This window comes from Dunckerocampus dactyliophorus, chromosome 13 (genome assembly GCF_027744805.1).
Source record: "Dunckerocampus dactyliophorus isolate RoL2022-P2 chromosome 13, RoL_Ddac_1.1, whole genome shotgun sequence".
Taxonomy (NCBI): domain Eukaryota; kingdom Metazoa; phylum Chordata; class Actinopteri; order Syngnathiformes; family Syngnathidae; genus Dunckerocampus; species Dunckerocampus dactyliophorus.
The window spans coordinates 12,867,350-12,888,167 of record NC_072831.1 but is presented as its reverse complement, the minus strand read 5'-3'; the positions used below and the strand labels follow the sequence as shown (position 1 = coordinate 12,888,167).

General features: G+C 39.9%; 2 protein-coding genes across 5 annotated transcripts in view; one reads left to right on the top strand and one right to left on the bottom strand.

The window, feature by feature from the left end:
- The window catches only part of LOC129192384 (RAS guanyl-releasing protein 1-like), a 37,052-nt gene extending 26,060 nt beyond the window's left edge, over positions 1-10,992 (bottom strand). The window contains exons 1-3 of one of the 3 annotated variants that reach the window (XM_054796375.1): positions 10,683-10,992; positions 7,591-7,769; positions 6,683-6,858 (exon numbers count right to left, since the gene is read on the bottom strand). In XM_054796375.1, coding sequence (XP_054652350.1) covers positions 6,683-6,858; positions 7,591-7,727 — 313 coding nt within the window. In that variant the 5' untranslated portion in view covers positions 7,728-7,769; positions 10,683-10,992. Of the gene's footprint in view, positions 1-6,682; positions 6,859-7,590; positions 7,863-10,682 lie in introns of those variants that run through there. The other 2 variants (XM_054796376.1, XM_054796374.1) reach the window with 2 other exon arrangements.
- exd1 (exonuclease 3'-5' domain containing 1) lies at positions 10,368-20,489 on the top strand. 2 transcript variants are annotated; one of them, XM_054796378.1, is made up of 11 exons: positions 10,368-10,599; positions 10,752-10,820; positions 10,920-10,953; positions 11,492-11,565; positions 11,652-11,716; positions 11,795-11,881; positions 14,578-14,682; positions 14,750-14,830; positions 15,070-15,213; positions 15,285-15,476; positions 19,731-20,489. In XM_054796378.1, the coding sequence occupies exons 1-11, from the start codon at positions 10,470-10,472 to the stop codon at positions 20,235-20,237; spliced, it is 1,488 nt and encodes a 495-aa protein (XP_054652353.1). In that variant the 5' UTR covers positions 10,368-10,469; the 3' UTR covers positions 20,238-20,489. The 2 variants fall into 2 exon arrangements, with proteins under 2 accessions (XP_054652353.1, XP_054652352.1); XM_054796377.1 differs by having other exon boundaries at positions 10,746-10,820.
- The last annotated feature ends 329 nt before the right edge of the window (positions 20,490-20,818 follow it).

Sequence of the window (20,818 nt, the reverse complement as noted above, 5' to 3'; positions counted from 1 at the left end):
GATGATTTTTGACTGATTTTTCAAGGCGCACACAATACTGTGTTTTGTAGCTACAGTATATAAATATGTAGTGAGTTCACAGTCTGATCGGCTTCTGGCTGCCCAGTTTACAGCTTTTCTCCAAATGAGAAATCTTGTCATGTTTTCATCTGGGGGATCTCGTCATCCCTACTCTAATTACAAATGACAAACAGGTGCACGCTCCCAGCACCATCTACCATCTTCCAGTCCAGGTGACAGACAGGAAACAGAAATAACAAAATAAGAGCACCGAACAGAAAATAATGACAGAACAAAGAAAAAACAAAAATGGAGTCCAACCTGCTATGCAGAGCGTGACAACTCATGGTTGGCCATATTTCACCAAGCCAAAAACAGTGATTCATCACATCTAGGTTTAAAAGGTGTTATGAGTATTCCTGCTGCACAAGTGCATAGTAATTTGCATGCAGCAGAGGCACACAATAGCTGTCCATAATCCATGTTAAATCATACTATCAACGTTCCAAATCACGATAAACATGACTATTTTGGCATCCACAAATAGGCATTTGGTTTCCAATTGTACAATACATCATGGTTTTGTTTATAGGACCATCTGTTCAAAATACAGCATGAAATAATAAGCTTGAATAATATTACATATAATTTCTTTGAAAATGCAACAAGTTTGGCTTGAGTGTGTCATGCCATAAATTCATAGGATTTCACAGAAACGTGAAACGTTTTCATAGACACAATGCAGTACATATTTGTGAGTTATTTGAAATTCGAACGACGCAACATTCAAACAAAAGTTTCAAGGAAATTTAAGACAATTATCTAAACGTTGAACAAGATCCCAGAACCTCAACAAGAACAGGATGAGACAAGACTACAGTCAGCTGATCTCACTCGATGCCTCCCCTCACAATCACAAAAACAAACACAGTGTTCTTTGTGTTTTCTTCGGCTTTTTTGCATGTGGTTTTGCCAAAGTCTCACTGATGATAAGTCAAAGCGGAAAATAGTGATGACGATATAACCAACAGAGCCAAATGGTTTATCATCATATTTTTCATAAGCGGAAATTAATTCAAAATAACAGAGAAAGTTCCATTTTTTCATTAACAATTGAAAATATTATGCCTTACTGTTAACACATTTATAATTATGAGTTTTTGTGCCCAAGTATTGTTTTTTTTTTCCTCAAAACATGTTTGAATAAAACAAAATGATAATTTTGATGATTAGGATTTTTGTATGATTTTCTCTTGCAAAACAACGATACTGAGAGCTGTTTATGGGTCAAATAATAGGATAAATATTTAAAAATCATTTTAAGAGCTCTTTGATATAAAATAAGGTAACAACAGGGACACACATATTTGGACGTCGTTAGCTAAACGGTTTAGTAATATAGGTACTGTAGCAATGGTCATTATGAAAAATAATAATAATCATTTGTGAATTATTCATAGCCTCAGCTTGCAGCCTTCCTCCCCTACCTGTTTCAGCCATTGTAAAAAAAAAGCCAACTAATCAAAATTTAAATAATTCAAAACAAAAATAATGTATTTCTAAATTGACGTACGGTACATTTAAAGATAACCAAATGTTAGTATTTATGATTAAAAAGGAATAACCGAACCCAACACAAGATAAGGACGCAATGGTAGAACACGCGGTTAGCACGTCTGCATCACACCCAAATCTCAACTTTGAACTCTTTGTGTGGAGTTTGCAGGATTAAGAACGTGCATGTTAAAGAAGACTTGAAATGATATCCAGGGGCGAATGTGAGTCTGAATGCTTGTTTGTCAATAAGGGTGCTGTGATTGGCCGGTGACCACTCCAGGGTGTACCCAGCCTCTCACCCAAAGTCAGCTAGGCTAGGCTCCAGCTCACCTGTGACGCTAATTACAACAAGCAGTATAGAAAATGAATGGATGGATGAATGTGGAAATGAATGGTTGTTTATCTGTACGTGCCCTGTGCCTGACTAGTGACCAATCCAGGGTGTCAGCTGGAATCAGCTCCAGCTCACCTGTGACCTGAACAGATAGTGGAAATGCACCGACACACGGCACTTGGGAATCCTTGCCTTATAAAATGTAACCTGGCTGAGTAATGTCATCGATGCCAGTGAGATCTTTTTAACCAGATGGAAAACCTCAGGTGTACACGTTGTAATAAAAGATGTCGTAGTATAAATAGACCTCTGTGACTGAGTGGATTTTTGACGTTTGCATGTCTGTACAACAATTTCTGTTCCTCTTTTCCTCCTCTTTACACTGAATCACTTCCTCTCTTTGTGACCCGACCACCTTTGCTTATCTTGGTTTTCTCAAGAAAGAAAGAAGAAAAGACTAAATTAAATTAATTTAATTAAATTGAAACAAACCCCCACAACACCAGTGCTGTGCTAAAATTTCAGAGCGCACACGCCTTTTCCTGACCATTTATCTTCTGAGAAAAAACGCTGCAGAATGCCATCAATGAGGTGTTTACGTAAAGAGGAAGCTTGTTAGATTGCAGACAATATGACAAAATGCTTCACATTATGAACATTTCAAGAGTGAACATTTCATTCAGGGTTAGTCTGTTCCCCTTCAAGGTTCAGGGCCATCAGGTGCTTGGATGCAGTTTGAAAGCGTTATCACCTCAGATAGACTTCAGACACCATGGCAACACATTTTCCAATCTTTGTTATCTGTAAGCAGCCAGCCTCTCTATGGAGCTGTACGCCAGCCCTCATATCCTGCATGGGCAGTGTTTCCGTTGGTGCCAGTCAGCCATTACCTGCTATAGCCAGTTAATACCAGTGACCTCACCAGTCACACCACAGTATGTTAACTGGTCAACACAGCACACTATACTTCATTGCCACTAATGCATATTTGCTTAATGTTTCACTCATGTCTGCTGCAAAAGTGAGTCCTATAAAGGCATAAAAGGGCAACAGAAAGTAATGCTTCCCTGTTAGGTAAACAATTGCCCCACCCTTGTTTTCACAACGTTTCCAACGACTAAACCTTCCAGTCCAGGGTAAACTGTAGGTGGAAATTCCCTTTGGATTATCTGTTGGAGGCTGGAAAATTAGGAAAGATACCCACAAAGGTGGAACTGTATACGACACCGTGTGTCTACGCTGTTCAGCACCTGCTTTTAAGGTTATCTTAGACATTCATCAGCAGCTGCCACTCCAAATCTGTGTGTCGTTTTTCCTTGTTTTGATGGTATCAAACTGGAGGATCCTTTTGCGTTTAGCAATGGATGATGCTTCTCCCTTTGAAAATTTATACCGCTAAATAGGACTTATTGTTTAGAAGTGGACTTTAAGGCAAGCATTCCACAGGGTGTCTCTAAAGTTTGGACATGTGCAAATCGTCAAAATGACAACATTTTATTCAATTGGAATATTAACAATTACAGTAGAGCTCCTTTTTCACGGTGGTTACGTTTACGTACCACCACTGAATGGCAAAAATTGAGATTAAATTAAGACAGCATAAAAATGCCCCTCCAAACCCTCCTGCTAGCCTAACATTGATGTTCTCCTCTGATTATGGATCAACATTTGCAATAAGAGTGACTGTTGTAATTAATTGATTAGATTCAGCTCCAAAACCCTTCTCTCTTCAACAAGATTCACACACTTATTAAACACATTTAAAGTATAAAATGTATAAGTAGTCACCACTAATGAATGATAATGAAACATGATCCATAAACAGATGGAATCGGAGTGACAGTGTAGAAAATAGGGGTGCACGATAAATATTGGACTGATAATTATCAGGCCGATATGAGGAGTTATGACATCATACCAATAAATCTGCTAACATTAAAAAATATCCAATAACCGAACGCTCCAATGAGGCGAGATTACCTGTACTATGCTGGTGAGCAAATCAAGCTCTCCTTTTTTCTCCTGCCTGTGACGTTAACAGCCTGTCGTAACTTCCCCTGAGCTCACTTGTAAACAAAGAAGTTCATAGTTTTAGAGGAAGACATTTTGCGTGCTAGTTGCATCAAAGGCTCCGCGATGAGGGGAAAAAAAACAGCTTCAACATATCAAACTTTATCAGCCACCTGAAACGCCAGCATCACTACGACACCCGAGGCTTGTTCCTATAACTGTGCCGTTTGAAAAGTGCAAACGTTTGCCAGGGACAACCCTACGGCTAAAGCAATGTGTGATTTCATGATGGAAATGATGGTGCTGGATGACCAGCCCTTTATCATTCTTGGAGATACCAGCTTTTGTCGGCAAGTAAATCCCTCAGAGCCACAGTTTGTACTTCTGTGCCACCGCTTTTTTAAAAATGTTTTGTTTTTAGTAGTGATGCCATGATATTTGAAAAGGACAAATCTACAAGTTCAGTTGTGGGCAAAGGACAGTTAAATCTAAATTTTTTAAATAATAGATTTTAAAAAAGTTATCGTTTATTGGTATTGGTCGTTAGAAGCAGGAAGTTATCGGTATCAGCTTGGAAAAACATATATTGTGCATCCCTAGTAGAAAAAATATGAATAAATATCTAGCAAATGTCATATATAAAAATATGATAAAATGACAGGATGGCAAACTTTCATTTCCTTCTGCTTCTTCATTTCCTGTAGCTTTTCTCTCATGCTGTTGTTTTGTTTGGGGTTTTGTCATTTGCAGCATTTTTCGTTTGCATTTGTTTTTGGTCTTGTAGAACTTACTGTATGTGGTTGCAGCATTTTTAATTCGCAGCATCATCCCTTTGAATTTTTTTGTATGATGTTTTTTGTGTTTTTGGTTTTGGATCATTTTTCTGTTTGGAAGTAGCGGCGTGTTTGCCCCTGTCGGCCACCATAAATATGTACAAAAATGTGAACTAGTGTATACTTCAAATAAGCGCAATTATCTGCCAACAGAACAAAAAAATCTCACAAGCCAAAATACCATTTGTAAAACAATTTTTTAGCAAATAAACATGAAATTCTTTGTAACAAAAAAAAACAAACAGAGCATCAAGTGCAAAGATTATGTGAGGTCTCTTCACATTTCACATTTGGTACATGCTACATAAAGCAAAAAATAGAACACATAGGGGCCTATGAAGTGTGGTGGGTGTTGAAATTGTATTTTGACTGCTGCTAAGTGAGATAGCTGGGTGCCTCTTGCAGCCGTGCCTGTCGTCCTTATTTCACACGCAACTTGCACGAAATCAGTGGGCATCCTAAATTACTCGGTTACATGACCTAAAACACAACTCATACAGCCGCACTAGCATGTTCCGCTAAACTAAGCTAACCCAGCCAGCTCACACTGGCCATTGCTCGGTTGCAAGTAAAGTGTTTTTGTAAAATTAGCTAGTGTTCTATTCAGGAGGGCCTGGTTAATGTTTGTGAGGACAAGCCGCTATGAATAAGCAGTCCGCTGGGGAAATATTTCCCCAGACAAATGTTCCTTCTCCTCACGATGACAGCATTTCATTCACAATATGTTCATTTCCGCGGGATTCTGGGTTTAACAGTAAATTCCGCTTTTATTGGCCAATTCAGCGTTTCCGTCTGCAATTTCGTTAACGCGGAAATTATAGGGCCCTAAACACAGTTGAAGTAATGCAGAGATATTCACATGCTAACCTCATTTGTCTGCATGCTAACTTGGTTAACCTGGGTAACCTCAGTATTTATTTTGCGTCAGCGTTGTATTGAGCAGATTCACAGTATGGTGGTGTTCTGCATGGAGTCTCTTACCTAACGTCATGTAGTTGTGTTTCAGCCACCTACAAGTTGAGACTGAATCAACAGCACCTCTGCTGGTTGTAGTGCACTCCATTTTGCCTCAACTGTTTCAAAACAAGCTTACATAATTCTCAACATCATTATGCCTACTGTGAGACTTGACTGTTTAGATACATTTTAGAGATATAATACAAATTGGAATTGAACATAACAGCTTAACTGGTTGCAGTACAGCAACAAGAAGCGGGGTCTCAGGTGGAGGGGGCTGGGGGGTGTGATGATGTCAGCAGCCATTGATCAATGCCTCACAGCTCCCTGCTTTTCAAAGGCTGGTCACCATGTGAACGGCACAGTTAGGAGAGTTGACCTTTTGGGCTCAGCTGGGCCAGAAGCGGCCATCAGGTAATCCTTCAAATAGCTCTTACGTCGCATTTGAAATTCCGCCACCGGGACTGGCGGACCTTAGGGGTTAGCCTGTGATGTGGGTAAATGATGCAGAACAGCAATGGTGTTGAACCAACTTTGGCACTAATATCATAAACATATGCGTGGTTCTTGCACGGCAAATGCTTCTAGGATGTCCTTTTATGTGCAGTCCATTGTAACACCTACCCTATTGCTCCACTTGCGTAACCAGGCAACAGCAATTTGAAAGCTTCTCTTTCCTGAATACAATCACCAAAACTCAGAGAGCTCTCCTGACAACTTGATGAAGCCAATTATGGTCGTTTGATTGATCCAAACTCCAGCCTCCTCAACCAACTGGCCCTGCAACACATTTCATCAATACCGCCTGCAACTGACAAAATATTGAGGAAGGTATCTCAAAATGATACAACCCACTGACGACAAATTTAAGATGTTGAATTTAAGATTTTGCTTCTGTAGCAGCATCATTTACATCAATTCCCTGAAAGAAACAAATCCACCTATAAAAAAGGCAAATTCGGAGGTCAGTGAAAGGTCAGTTTAGGCTTACCAAAGGCCTGCAAACAAGCCTGGATGAGCTCCTCCCAGCTCGCTCCCTTGGTAAGGTGACCTAGGGACATCATGGGTTTACTTGTGGGGGTCTGGACCTGACTGGGCTTGTGGAACCTTTGAGGACGTCCCGGAGGGGAAACTCTCGACCTGGAACCACATCCTGGAGTCACTTTCCTTTAAGTAAGCACCAACACAGGGGTGTTAATGGAAGTCTCTTTTGCTGTAGAATGGTTTATGACATGCAAACCCAGTAGGAAAGACACAACTATCTATTTTCAGAGGACAGTAACTCTATAGTGCTGTACAAGCTGTACACTGACTACTCTAAAGTATATCCACGTTTCACTTCTATGGTTTTTGTCCCTTGAGAAGATATACTGTAATAAAAATTGTTGCTGAAATGTGAGGGGAGGGTACTCACGTACTGTATAACCCTCATTTGTGGATCAAACTCCTTTGCTGTGAATGACTGAAGTCTGAAGTTCAATTTTAAAAAATATCTTAAGCTGTCCAAATACTTCTGTACCTAAATGTAGCTTAACATTTCTCACAAAATGCAAAGTCTAAAACGGGGGCTTCTGTGTAAAGGAACTCCCATGAGATGATGTGCATTGTTCTCGTTTCCTTCCTTTAAGTATGGGAAATACCGCTTAATTACAGACATCCAGCTGAAACTGACCGCTGACCAGCAAATAATAACAAGCATTTGTTTAAAGAGGCAAAGAAACAACATTTTTGGAACTGTGCTACAAACTCTAATCACATTTCTGGCCAAAAAACAAAAACATTATTATGAGACATACACTATTGTAGATTGAATCATTTCAAATTAAGCAAAGGCACCACAGATGGAAATAAGTGCAAAAAGTGCTATATTTAACACAATAAGAATATTCAGAAACTCACGCATCGTCTTTGCCCTTGTTGTCCGTGGGTATACTTTCACTTTTGTTGTTGACTTTTGATTGACAGCCCATGGCGAGGTACTGGGCGACGAGAGGCTGCACTAAGCTGTCCATCTGCGTCCTCCTCGATGGGAGCATCTGATCACTGTGCTTGCCTCACTGGTGCTCAGCTCTCGGCAGCTTACACACACACACACACACGCGCACACACGTACTCGTCAATGGACGTGACACAAGCAACAAGCAACATTCAGTGGCAGCTTGTGTGTGGGCGGGAGGCAGGCTGCACTGTGGCCTGCATGTCATTAACTTCACTCCATAGTGGGCAGAGGAACTCCTCTGAGCGTCACTCTTTGCTGTTAAAGTCACTTTTGCTTGCCTCAATTTTTAACAGGTAGTTGATGAAATATATGCAATATTTATACTTATTACAAACACATGTGATATAAACTGCTGATCTTCCCACCCTTACTGTGATGATGTCATAGAAAACACGCAAACATCTCTGTGGAATCGAATCCTGTTTGAAAGGAATGATTTTGTGAACGCAGGGTGACCCTTCTAACGACAAGATCCAGATCATATCAGATTGTCTATTTGGCAGCAATTGAAGTAAAACATGGAAATTAAAATGTAACATTTTCAGACACTTGTAAACTATATCGATCATATCAAATCAAGTTTAATTAATAATGTGTATACAGGGTCAAAAGCTATAATGTCAAACCAAACTTAATCCAGATCTGATTTAGTCGGTGCATGTTTCAGTAATTTCAATTTTTAAACGGAAAATCCTGTTTAACATGTAAAATTCAATATCTGTCCATTCTAGTGCAGTGCAAGGTTCAAGAATGTATTGTCAAACCAAGTAACCGATAATATAAATTTACAATGTAAAATTTACGTTCAACATGATGAATTTCTTGCATTTCTATCAAATCTTGTCCAATGTATGTGCTTATCTATGTCTATATGGGGCCATCTAAAAACAAGTTTAATCCAGATCCGATACAGTTCATGCATTTGGCATCAATTTAAATCAAACATTGGAAATATAATGACATGTTCGAACACCGTTACACTATATCTTTCATATGTATCACATTTAATTAACGATAACAGGGTCAGTAACTGTCATGTCGACAAAGTTTTATCCAGATCTGATGCAGTTTTGCATTTATCAGTAATATAAATTTAGAATATAAACTGTTTAACATGACGAATCTCTTACATCCCTATCTGATGTTATCCAATGTGGATAAAATTGCTATGTATGCATACACTTATGTACACTATGTACAGGTATGTAGGCAGGGCCATCTAAAACCAAGTTGAATCCTGACCTGATCTAGTTTGTGTGTTTGCCAGCAAGTGAAATCAAACATAGAAAATACAATTTAACATGGTCAGACACTGATACACTATATCCATATCGTGTCAAATTGCATTTACAATGTGTATACTGGTTCAGAAACTAATGTCAAACAAGCTTAATCCAGATCTGATTCAGTAAGTGTATTTGTCAGCAATTTAGATACAGAATTTAAAACCCTGCTAGAGCCATGATGATATGTGTCTATCAAATCTCACTCAATATGAACTAAGATTACTCCATATTTGATCCTGTGCATTTGGCAGCAATTTAAATTTAGATGGAAAATCCAGTGTCTGTTCAATCTTATCCAGTTTAAGTGGAATGGCAATGTGTCTGTCAGGTTAAAGATTGTCATGTCAATCTTCTATGCCGCTTATCCTCACTAGGGTCGCAGGTATCCTGGGGCCTATCCCAGCTGACTTCGGGCGAGAGGCAGGGTACACCCTAGACTGGTCGCCAGCCAATCGCAGGGCACATATAGCATTCACACTCACAGTGAATTTGGAGTAGCCAATTAACCTAACATGCATATTTTTGGAATGTGGGAGGAAACCAGAGTACGGTACCCGGAGAAAACCCACGCACGCAATGTGAGAACATGCAAGCTCCACACAGAGATGCCTAAACGGAGATTCAAACCCAGATCTTCCCGATCTCCTGACTGTGTGGCCAACATGCTAACCACTAGGCTGCAGTGCGGCCCCAGAGCTGATACAAATTGTGAATTTGGCTGTGTTGTCAAACCAAGTTATATACAGTTGTGATGATACTGTATATTCTCATGCATTGACTTGAGTTTATATAGAATGCAACTGTTCCTTCTCCTTTGAATAAATAACTTACAATATATACTGTACAATTTTCCTATTAAAAGCAAATGTAATCAAATTGCATATACACATAGTTTCACTTACATAATTACAAATTGTTCATCCTTGTGACGATGCAATGCAATGACAGGTTTGCATGAATTAAGCCTGCCCCCATGTGGCTACTTGCAGGCGTTAATTTAATTATTGTTCAGCCCATTACAGCTCACACACCTAGAATAAAAATATAACGTGCATTTTATGCTTTTAAAAGTGTGAAGCTCGTTATTGTATTATAACTTTCATTTTGCGTTATAATTACACAGAAAGACAGAAACAATTCACATGGTGCCTGTGCCCAAGGGCTCTTTGGAATCACTGGGAAATTACAAAATTACTGCGCTAAAGCCAGTCAGCAATTTAAAATTAGGAAAAAAAACGCCGAAACCATGCTCTAGTTTTCTGTTTATGTACATGTGTCATTTTGTTGTATGGTAAACGTCTTTGGGGGAGGGCGGTACAGCTCAAACAATGCCGGAGTTTCCTATTTAGACTCTGCAGTGCCGCGCGCAGCTTGTCCTTGAAGGTAACATCATTAGTACCTACTAATTGTGTGTACTGTCCACAGATGAGTGTGGCGTTATTGTCGACTATATTTACTAAGTTAGCGATAAATGAAAATTATATTACTGTAATATGTTCGACGACGACGCCAATTTCATAAATATCTTCAGAGGGAAACGCATTAAATTGACCCTCAGGACGTCGTCTTACCTGGGCGTCGTGCAACGCATTGATGCTAACAAGGCACTGGTCCTTACGGAAGGTCAGACATATCTTCGCACATTTGTATTATTATTAGCTTAACATTTCACTTGACCCTGCTTGAAGTTAGCGATGATTGCTTACCATATTGTACTGATTGCCAGAGACCCAAAACAAAACTCTGGTGACAGTTAAATTTGCTTTAAGTTTCAGTCATAAATGGCGGCAACTGCTGTAAAATTTCCGGTTCAAGATTGTTCTTTGGTCGTGACATTCTTAATGGTAATTACATTCACATGTACTCAACAGTCTGGTAATATTGACGCTATAATTTGGGTAGAAATCCCAAAATATGACATTTTTTTGTGTCTGAGTCAACAGTTGAGTTTACCGATGAAGAGGACACAGAGCATGGGTAAGTTGCTGTCAGTCGGGGTGGGCGGATCGATACAAATATCGATCATATCAACACAAAGGTGTATCAGTGTTGTATCGATATTAGCTTGATGATACAGTTATTCCATGAATAGTTTCACAAATGTGTTTTTTGTTGTTTTGTTCGTATTGCTGCATTGTTTACGTTTTATTTACATGTATGTATTGTTTAGGAGGGCTTTGTGGGCAAAAAGCCACAGGATATGAATGGGAACCAATAGTTTTTTCTTATGTTTAGTTATTTTGCAGTATTGACTATTTTGCACTAGCATTCTTTGGGTAAATTTTTTTTCTGCCTAAAATGTTTGTCCTGAGTTGTATTGTAATTATAGTCATGATCAACAAATTAAAGGCAAAATCACAAAATGATTCAATACTCTTATAAAACGTCAAGTAGAGAGTATCCATCGGCATCACTGGCCCTGTATTTACTTGGTCATGGATCAATACCAAAATTTGCAGTATTGCCCAACCCTAGTTAAGTGTTTGAGGGTCTCTCAACAAAACATGTTGCACAGAAATATTCCTGAAGACCTGGAAGAGCACTTGAAGGTGAAAAAGTTCCAGCCATACAGAAAGTCTGTTTACCACGGTGAGCTCTGTGTACATTATCATATTCATTCATTCTCATCCAAAATGTAAATAATCAGTTGTTGTTAAATTCATGTTTTTTTATAGATGAAGATGAAGAATGCATCAACTTTGAAGTTATTGATGAGTTTCATGACAAATTCGGATCTGCTGTAAGTTGAAGGAGCGTTAAGCCATGTTTGCATACTCTTACATAATGTTTAAAATAATGTCTACTTTCATACTTTTAGGTGATGAACATCAAGAAGCAGCATGTGGTTGGCGTGGGGGCTGATGGGGTCGCGATGTACAATCACGGGAGATTGTGTTGGCTTCAGGTAAGAAAGTCCAATACAGCAGGAAGAACAGTCAATCATTTACATCGAGGGTGTCCAAACTTTTTCCAATGAGGTCCGCATACAGAAAAATTTAAAGATGCGGGTGGGGAGCAGGATTACATTTCATTTATATATTGCCAACATATGTTTCCATGAATCCCAATTCCACATTTTTCACATAGAAGTCAGTTATAATTAAGAAAAAAAAATCAGTCCCAGGATCAAACTGTCACAAAAAGCCATCATAAACCTTATTAACTGTGCAAGCAATGGTTTAAGTAACAGTGTAACTTTCTGAACTGTCATACAAAGGTAACAATAAGTTACCCACTGTATAAGAAGACTAAATAAAACCAAAATAAGCGAGTTACTTACTCTTTGACACCAAACTCATGGGGACTGATGACGGCAACTAGCATCATACTTTATGTAATTAAGTGCTATACAGTAAAATCTAAGAAATTATGTACTCATTCTTACTTTGATGACTGAGTTGTGTAGTGTACATTTCGTGGTTGTTTTATTAATTATGTTGACTTTTTGAGACTTCAACCATATTGTACCCAACAGCTAGAACAGAGACATGTGTGCCACTTTGAAGTCACTTTGAATTTTCCTACAGTGAATTCTTTAAATTCAGTTACTGGTTCCATGGTCGTCATCACATTTTTCCTTGTTACCACTGGCACCCTTCTCTGGTACAGTAATCCCTCATTTATCACGGTTAATTAGTTCCCGACCCTACCGCGATAAATGAATTTCTGCAAAGTAAGATTCCTTATTTATAATTCTACTATTTTGGTAGTTGGAGCATAGAAAACCTATTTACGAACATCTGCATACGTTTTCAATATTATTAGAGGCCATGAGACACAGAATAACACCCCTATAGTCACTTTTACAATCATATCACGCACTATAGTAGATACAGTATAACCAGAAAATAAACCATTTAAGTCATAAATAAGACCCTTATACGGTATCGTCGACCATTTTGGTAAATTCTGTGAATTTTATGTTTAAATCAATGCAAAAGCATAAAAAAACACAACCTAAAAAAACACTAGGGGGCTAAAATTTCCCGGGAGTGTGTAAAATGTGCTGAAGTTCCAAATGGCACCATGCTGACGTTTCTAAACCATTGCAGCTGGGAGTTTGAAAAATGTATTACGTAACGTACAAAATTTACCAAAATGGCAGCATAGACTTCCATTATAATTCATATTATTTGGCAAAGGTTGAGTGAGCAACGTGCGAGAGGGAGAGATGGAGTGACTGTGCGCAGTGATGTGCCTGAGCACACAATAGCAGTTATTGCACTTTAATATGACTCAAAATCTGCCTTTGCTACCTAAAAATTGAGGCACATATACTGTATAACGCCATAGACGTGCGCCTCCAAAAAATCTTCGAACTACAGCTCGTTAGGTCTGACTATTGTAACACATTGACCAGTCTCTCTCTCCTCACCAACGCTCGCTCATGACACTGAGTCAACAAGCAGAGTTGTAATTTGCTTATACAGTAGAGCCCACGCCACAAGTCCGACCCACAAAGTAGGTGTGACCACAGTGCGGCTCGGGGGCCATCCGTTGCTCATTTTTCATTGCATCACTGCAGAAACAAAATAACATATAAAAAACAGAATAAATGGTAAAAGTAGAGCAACAAAAGGCACAACGAGAAAAAGCTGAAATGTTGAATAATAACACAAAGCTTTGTATTTAAAGACAAAGCTTTAAATTTCTATCACTTTTTACTTTACTGTCTCCAAAATATAATTTAATATATAATTAAATATTTTGTATACATTGTATATATTTTGGTAGGCATATATATATATATATATATATCGTATATATTTAGCCATTCATTTAGTCATTTTTATTCTTCATATGCTTAAATTAGGCCAAGAGTATGTAAACTTGACTTAATATTCATATATTTTGACTAATCATAGTCCATATTAAATCACCAAAGAGCGGCCATTCATTAATTCGTTTTTGAAAAACCGTGATAGAGTGAGGGAGCAATTTTGGAAACACAATGAGGCGAGGGACGACGGTATCATCACTAAAAGTTTTGTGTTAATTCTGCAGAAGTCTCACATCATCACGCATGATGATGATTAACTTTTCTGTGTTTCTGTGTGACTTTTGAGGCATCTTTTTCCAGAAAATGCACGTTGAACTCCAAATTGTATGACGTAAAGGCGGCCATATCCTGCTCATTTCAGGGGCTTTTAAAGCCATATTGTAATCCAGTGGGGAATTATAGCATCCATCCATCCATTTTCTATGCCGCTTCTCCTCACTAGGGTCGCGGGGATATGCTGGGGCCGATCCCAGCTGACTTGGGGCGACAGGCGGGGTACACCCTGGACTGGTCGCCAGCCAATCGCTGGGCACATATAAACAAACAACCATTCACACTCACATTCATACCTAATGGACAATTTAGACTCGCCAATTTGCATGTTTTTGGAATGTGGGAGGAAACTAGAGTACCCGGAGAAAACCCACGCACGGGGAGAACATGCAAACTCCACACAGAAAATTCCCAAGGGAGAATCGAACCAAGGTCTTCCCGATCTCCAGACTGTAACTATGTGGCCAACATGTAAACATAAAAAAAGTCATTTCAATGTTATGTACAGGGTAAATTAGTGATACTTTTCCATGCTGTTTTTCCTTTAGATTGCCACAAAAAACAAAGTCTATCTATTTGACATCCTGTTGCTTGGAGCGCGGGCCTTTAAAAATGGTCTTTCCATGATTCTCGAGAATAAGCACATACTGAAGGTGAGCATAGTTTGTGTTTTGTCTTGCAGATTTGTTGTGCCTTTGTTGATTTTGTTACATGCCGCAGGTAATCCATGACTGCAGAGCTATTGCTGGAAGTCTGATGACACAGTTTGGAATAAAGCTGATGAATGTCTTTGACACACAGGTATGTGTATATGTATGTATGTATATATGTGTGTGTGTGTGTGTGTGTGTGTGTGTATGTACGTGTATATATGTGTATGTCTTTGACACACAGGTGTGTGTGTGTGTGTGTGTGTGTGTGTGTGTATATATATATATATATATATATATTAATATTATGTGTATATATATATATGTGAGTGTGTGTGTGTGTGTATGTATATGTATATGTGTGTTACTCTTGGACCTTGTTTGTCCAAGGTGGCAGATGTCATGTGCTTCCACTCTGAGACGGGAGGCTTCCTTCCAGATAGAGTGAGCACTCTTCACGAGGTGGTGGGCCTCCACTTGAAGGTGCCCTCCTCCCAGCTCTTGTCACTAAAGACCAAGTCCCAGCTGACGAAGGTACTATGTAATGGAAGAGGAACACTGTTTTAACAGAATATGTCAACTTCATGACAGTGTATTTTTCGCAGGAGGAAACCGAGTTGTGGTACAAGCGTCCGTGTCCCACACCCATGCTGAAGGTGTTGGCGCTATCAGTGATCCACTTGCAGCCTCTCAGACTGGTACTGCTAGATACTCTCTTGACAGACTACATGACCCTGGTGGATACCTACCTCACTAACAGCCAGTACCCGCTTGATAATTTGGAGAGCATAAATATGGTGAGAGCCCTTTTTCTGAACACAACAATCAGTAGCAAGTTGGCATTACATGATTATGTTTTGCAGATATCAACTATTTATACATTTCCAGACCTGCCAACATGTACGCATTTTTCATACACCTCATGCATTTGGAGCCTTGAATACGCGTGTACGCTTTGCTATTCTAAAGGTACGCATTTGATTGGATTTTGCCGGTTTCAATTTCGTTGCTCAGCCTCCCGGTCTCACTGACTCGTTCAGTGACACCGCAGCCCACATCTGCAAACGCCTTGTCTTCCAATTTTGTGTGTACTGACCGTTGTCACTCAATCGATTAGCTCCTGCTGCAATAATATTCCCATTCTCTCTTTAATTACAATAGTTCACTCGCGACAGGAAGCTAACTGGCTAAATAGTCGACAAAAGCTGTGGTTGCTCTCAGAGTTGAAGTCACGTCACTCACACAACCCTGACGAAAAGCTGTAAAAGGGGGTGTCCAAAGTTCAACCCAGGGGCTCATTTGCATCTTGTGGCTCATTTTTACTTGGCCCGCAGCACATTGTAGAAATAACATAAACACAAAAACCCAAGCAAAAATGAGAAAAATAAAGCAAAAGGCGTAATGTGACAGGAAAAAGCTGAAATGGCGGGAACTAATTTAGGTAATTTATTACGTTACATTTTTTTGCGTAATGAACACGTACGCAAGCCTTCTACATTCACACTGCAGGTCATTTCAGATTTTTCAGCCATTCCACTTAAACTGGATAAGATTGACAGACTCCGGCCTTGTTCGTATGTAGATATAAATCCATTATGTATCCGATCTACTGCAGTCTGAACAATCAGCTCGCATATATTCAACATATACGTTATCAAAAGACATGGTTTACTGTGCAAGACTTGGATAAAGGTACTCACCGATGCAGGCAAAAGGTTCTTCTCATCCGAAAATTATTTTTTTAAAGTGTCAGTGAAGCAGCTCACCGTAATCTCCCACCACTCCTGGCTCCGACATCCACCCACACTCTCCTCGGAACAGACATCGCAGTAAGTCCTCCACAAACTACCTTAGACAAAATTCTTGCCCTCTTTCTTCTTAATCTTTTTCGTGGAATCATTTGGTTAAGAAAATATTGACTCTTGTTGCACAAAATCCTTGAAACTGCCACAAATGCGTTCAGGAGAGTACAGTGTGCACACACTGCAGCAATCTTTACTTCCGTAAACACATGGAAATGCGTGTGATGTCGTACTTTTACACATGCACGTCACTTATCGGACGCTTTGCGTCACATTTTTTTGGCAATGTGAACGAGCACATAAAAAAAATCTGATTTGAACAAAAAATCCGAATTGGGCATCATACCCTGCAGTGTGAACATAGCCTAGATCACATGTGTCAAACTCGTGCCCTGGAGGGCCGAGACACTGCATGTTTTTTCTTCAACCAGTTTCTTCAGCAGGTGATTTAATTGATGGGCTCCTTCGCTCAAACTGAAGGTGTTGATCATTAAAATCGCCTGCTTTAGTGACTGGCTGGAAAGAAAACCTGCAGTGTCTCGGCCCTCCATGGCACGAGTTTGACACCCCTGGCCTAGATGCCTGCGAGATGCATTCATGGACACTCCGAACATCACAACAACATCTTTATAATGCGTGTATGTGTGGTCTAAATAAACAGAAATACAAAGAAAAACAAAAAGTGGATATTCTTATCACTCACTTTGTAACGCTTAATGCAGAAATACAATTTGTTGCATTTAAGTATGCTCTGAAATCCCTGAGTGAAAACAGTGTAATACACAAGGCACACCTACGTGTGGCGCTGTGAGCAGACACGCAGACGGAACCAGGTGACACACCAAACCATAGAGGAACAAATGCATAAGCATCGTTCTCCGCTCTCCAATGCTAATCTAAACGTTTGACAAAGAGGAATTACATGTACGTCATTTTGGGAGTATAAGACACGAAAATACCAGGAGACTGTCGACTGCGGTGAGTCATGACACTCAAAATATTCAGATATTATGTTTGCTTGTCGTCAAAGCTCACTTCTGGTCACTTGACGTTTGCATTTTTTTGTACTCACTGATAACTTATTCTTAAGTATGTCAGCATTATTAATAATTTATACCTGATTCCATTACAAAAAACAGCAGGAATCTAGTAAACCTCACCTGCATTGTCCAGCAACCAGGTATTTATTTCACAGTCACACTGGTTGAATTTTTGACTAAAATGTTCGATCGATGTAAAGTTAGTGAATCATTTTGGATCGTATCATTGTAAACTAACCATTATCGTCCTTGAATCGTATCGATAGCCACGAATCGTGGTATGAATCGAATCGTTATTGAAATGAATCGTTACACCCCAATTGCCATGATTTTGTCATTGTGTCTTCATGTTTGTTCATTCGTATGTGCTTTTGGTGGGAAGGCACCCGCTTTGAAAGCGAGCAGTTCGGTTGCCAACACTGACCCTGAGACTCACATTGTGACTGAAATTATTACTCAGACTTTGTTGTTTGCTAAATTTGTATATAGTCAAACCTGTCTTAGCGACCACCTTTATAGAACGGCCGCCTGCCTATAGCGGCCACTGAAAAATCCCCCCGCAGCAAATTTACATGTTATAGACCCTGTGTATAGCAGTCACCTGTCCAACGCGGCCAGCGGCCACCCATTTTGTCTCCCTTGGTCAATATCTGACCGCATATAGCGTCCGAATTACCAACTAAAGTAGAAGCTTCATGCACGAAAAAGTTTCGTTTTTCAATCAATGAAGCCGTCGTGTGTAGACTTTAATTACTGAGTCCTAGCTCAGTCACAATCATTCACAAGATCCACACAAACTGTCAGTTGTTCCACATAAAAAAGCTGTCTTCTTTTGAGCTTGCTATTTCCTGGTCAAACATGTAACTTTAAGAGCATGTGCACCAAAACATTACCGCAAATTAGGCTGGGAACAGGACGTGCTCCTAGCGACGCTACAAAAAAAAAAAAACATACGCTAGCATGCATGCGGCAGCGGGAGGAAAACTGAGTTCGGTTGTACTTAATTGAAGTATTTTAGAATGTACTCACGTTATTTTTGATCAATCCTCATCCAAAAATCCATCAAAGTCCTCATCTTCTGTATTTGACACAAAAAAAGCCATCTTCTTTTCCGTTCACTACTCGTCTGTTAACTTGTCAGTGTTATTCAGCTCCGAAGCAAAGAAGGAAACTCCTCCTGTTTCTTCTGCCAACTTAATTTATTGAACGCGGCCACCAGACAGCAGCTCAGAACACACACACATCTCTCAGCATCGTCTCTCCTTCCTGCTTGCCCACAAGGCAAAGGTTAAACAAGCCCCACTACATAGCTGTCCAGCCAATGCCTGTAATAAGTGACACCCTCTATTTCCTGGTGTGAGACAATGTGCACAATGTGTGTCAATACTGGAATGCCTCTTGTTGTGGGGAAGGAGAGACTCACGTCGCCGATGCACTTTAATGGCTTTATTAACAGCAGAGAACACTGCAGGGCTTTACATCCACGCCAACATAAACACACTTCCCAACTCTCTCGAAACTCACAGCTAGCACTGAGCCTAGCTCCCCTGCTCGGGACGCCCACCGTCACTTCCCGTCACTTCCTGATGAACTAAAACTGTAATGACACTCTGCCGTATAAAAAGTAAAATATTAAAAACAAGCTTAAGACAGTACAAGCACAGCTTTGTTCTGTGGGTCGTGGATAATAACTTTTATCCGCAGTCCCACAGTGCCCTCTACTGGTCAACATTATTATTAATTTTTTCCCCCTTTTTTTCCCCTCAACTGGTCAACATTCAAACTGGACCAACCTGTCTATAGAGGCCACCTGTCTATAGCGGCCACTTTTGCAGTCTCCCTCTAGTGGTCGCTATAGACAAGTTTGACTGTACATTGTTGAATTCAGCATTATACAGAGATTTTTTTTCCAATTAGAAATTTAAAAATACAATTTTACCCTATGCTGATTTTAGGTTTTGGGGTGTTTTTAGGCCCAACTTGTTCATACACTTTGTCAAAATGTAAAAATACCTGTACAGTAATATGTGAGGTTGTACTGAAGAAAAGGAAGCCAACCGAGGCAAGATAAACAGTTTTTAATGTGAATTATAAACACAAAAGTATTCAAAAGCAGAAAATCCTCCCTTGTACTCCAAAAGGTTAAATGTGACATCTTGTATCGTGTATCATGTTCCTGCATATGTATAGTAAAATGTTGCTTCCACAGGAGAGTGTGTTTGAATTACCCTCAGAGCTCAGGCAGCTGGAGCAGATGCGCCTTGAGCGTCGGGAGTGTGCCGCCAAACACTACCCAGTCACAGATGAAGGCCTGTTGACTCGCTTCAGTCCTGAAACTGGGTCCCCAATCCAGACCACACCTGTGGAAGAGGAGCACAAATGCACTGGACCAACTGAGGAATCACCAGCACCAGAAGCAGATCAAAAGCATCCATTCACACACCTCTTTGATGTCAATGATGTTGCTTCTGTGAATGAGGCCGCTCAAGATCCAGCCTCAAGCACCTTGTCTGCCCCCAGGAGGCAGATACCTTTCAGCACTCCCCCCTCTCGGGGTGTAGGTAGAGGATTCACAGCACTACTGATGGGAGTGATGGGTCGAGGAAGGCACTTTGGGAAGGAACAATCGGCGAGTGAGCTAATACCTCCCCATCATGAGAACAGCAGCACAAATCACGAGAGGGAGAAGTGGGGGCAACATAGTCTTTGGGATTGACGCAGCAACTTCCTGCTCAGACCTCAAACAATACTGCAGTTCCTCGAGTTTGTTGTTCCACAGTTTAACCATTAGATGGCAGTAAATGTTGGCTTTTTGTTCAACATGTGCAAGGCGAGTTGAAGAACTTTATTTCCAGGCATGCATGTGTGCTCCTGTATTTGTTCATTGTTATTATGCCTGTTTTGAGTTTCTTAATGACGACAAGTTTAATGTTAAATATGATTATAATTAAAGTATTTTCAGATGTGAGTGAAGAGTGATTAGTATATTTTCACACTCCAAGCAAGTCATATATTAAGCTGTAATGTAAATTTTTGCAAAGTGTGATTGATTACCTGCACAGCTTGGCATCTGTCTTGCTTTTAATTAGTGGTGAAAAGCAGACACAGACATTGATGGATGTTGTATTAATTCAGCAAAAACAGAACCAACACCCATTATGATGTAAACTGACCGCAAACCAAAAACAGCTAATCTCAGTGAGTCTATTCAGATTTGAGCAATATTGCACAGCATCACAGGTGGTCAGCACCTGTTCCACACGAGCACAAAAATTGAGATCTTAGCCTTCTAATTTG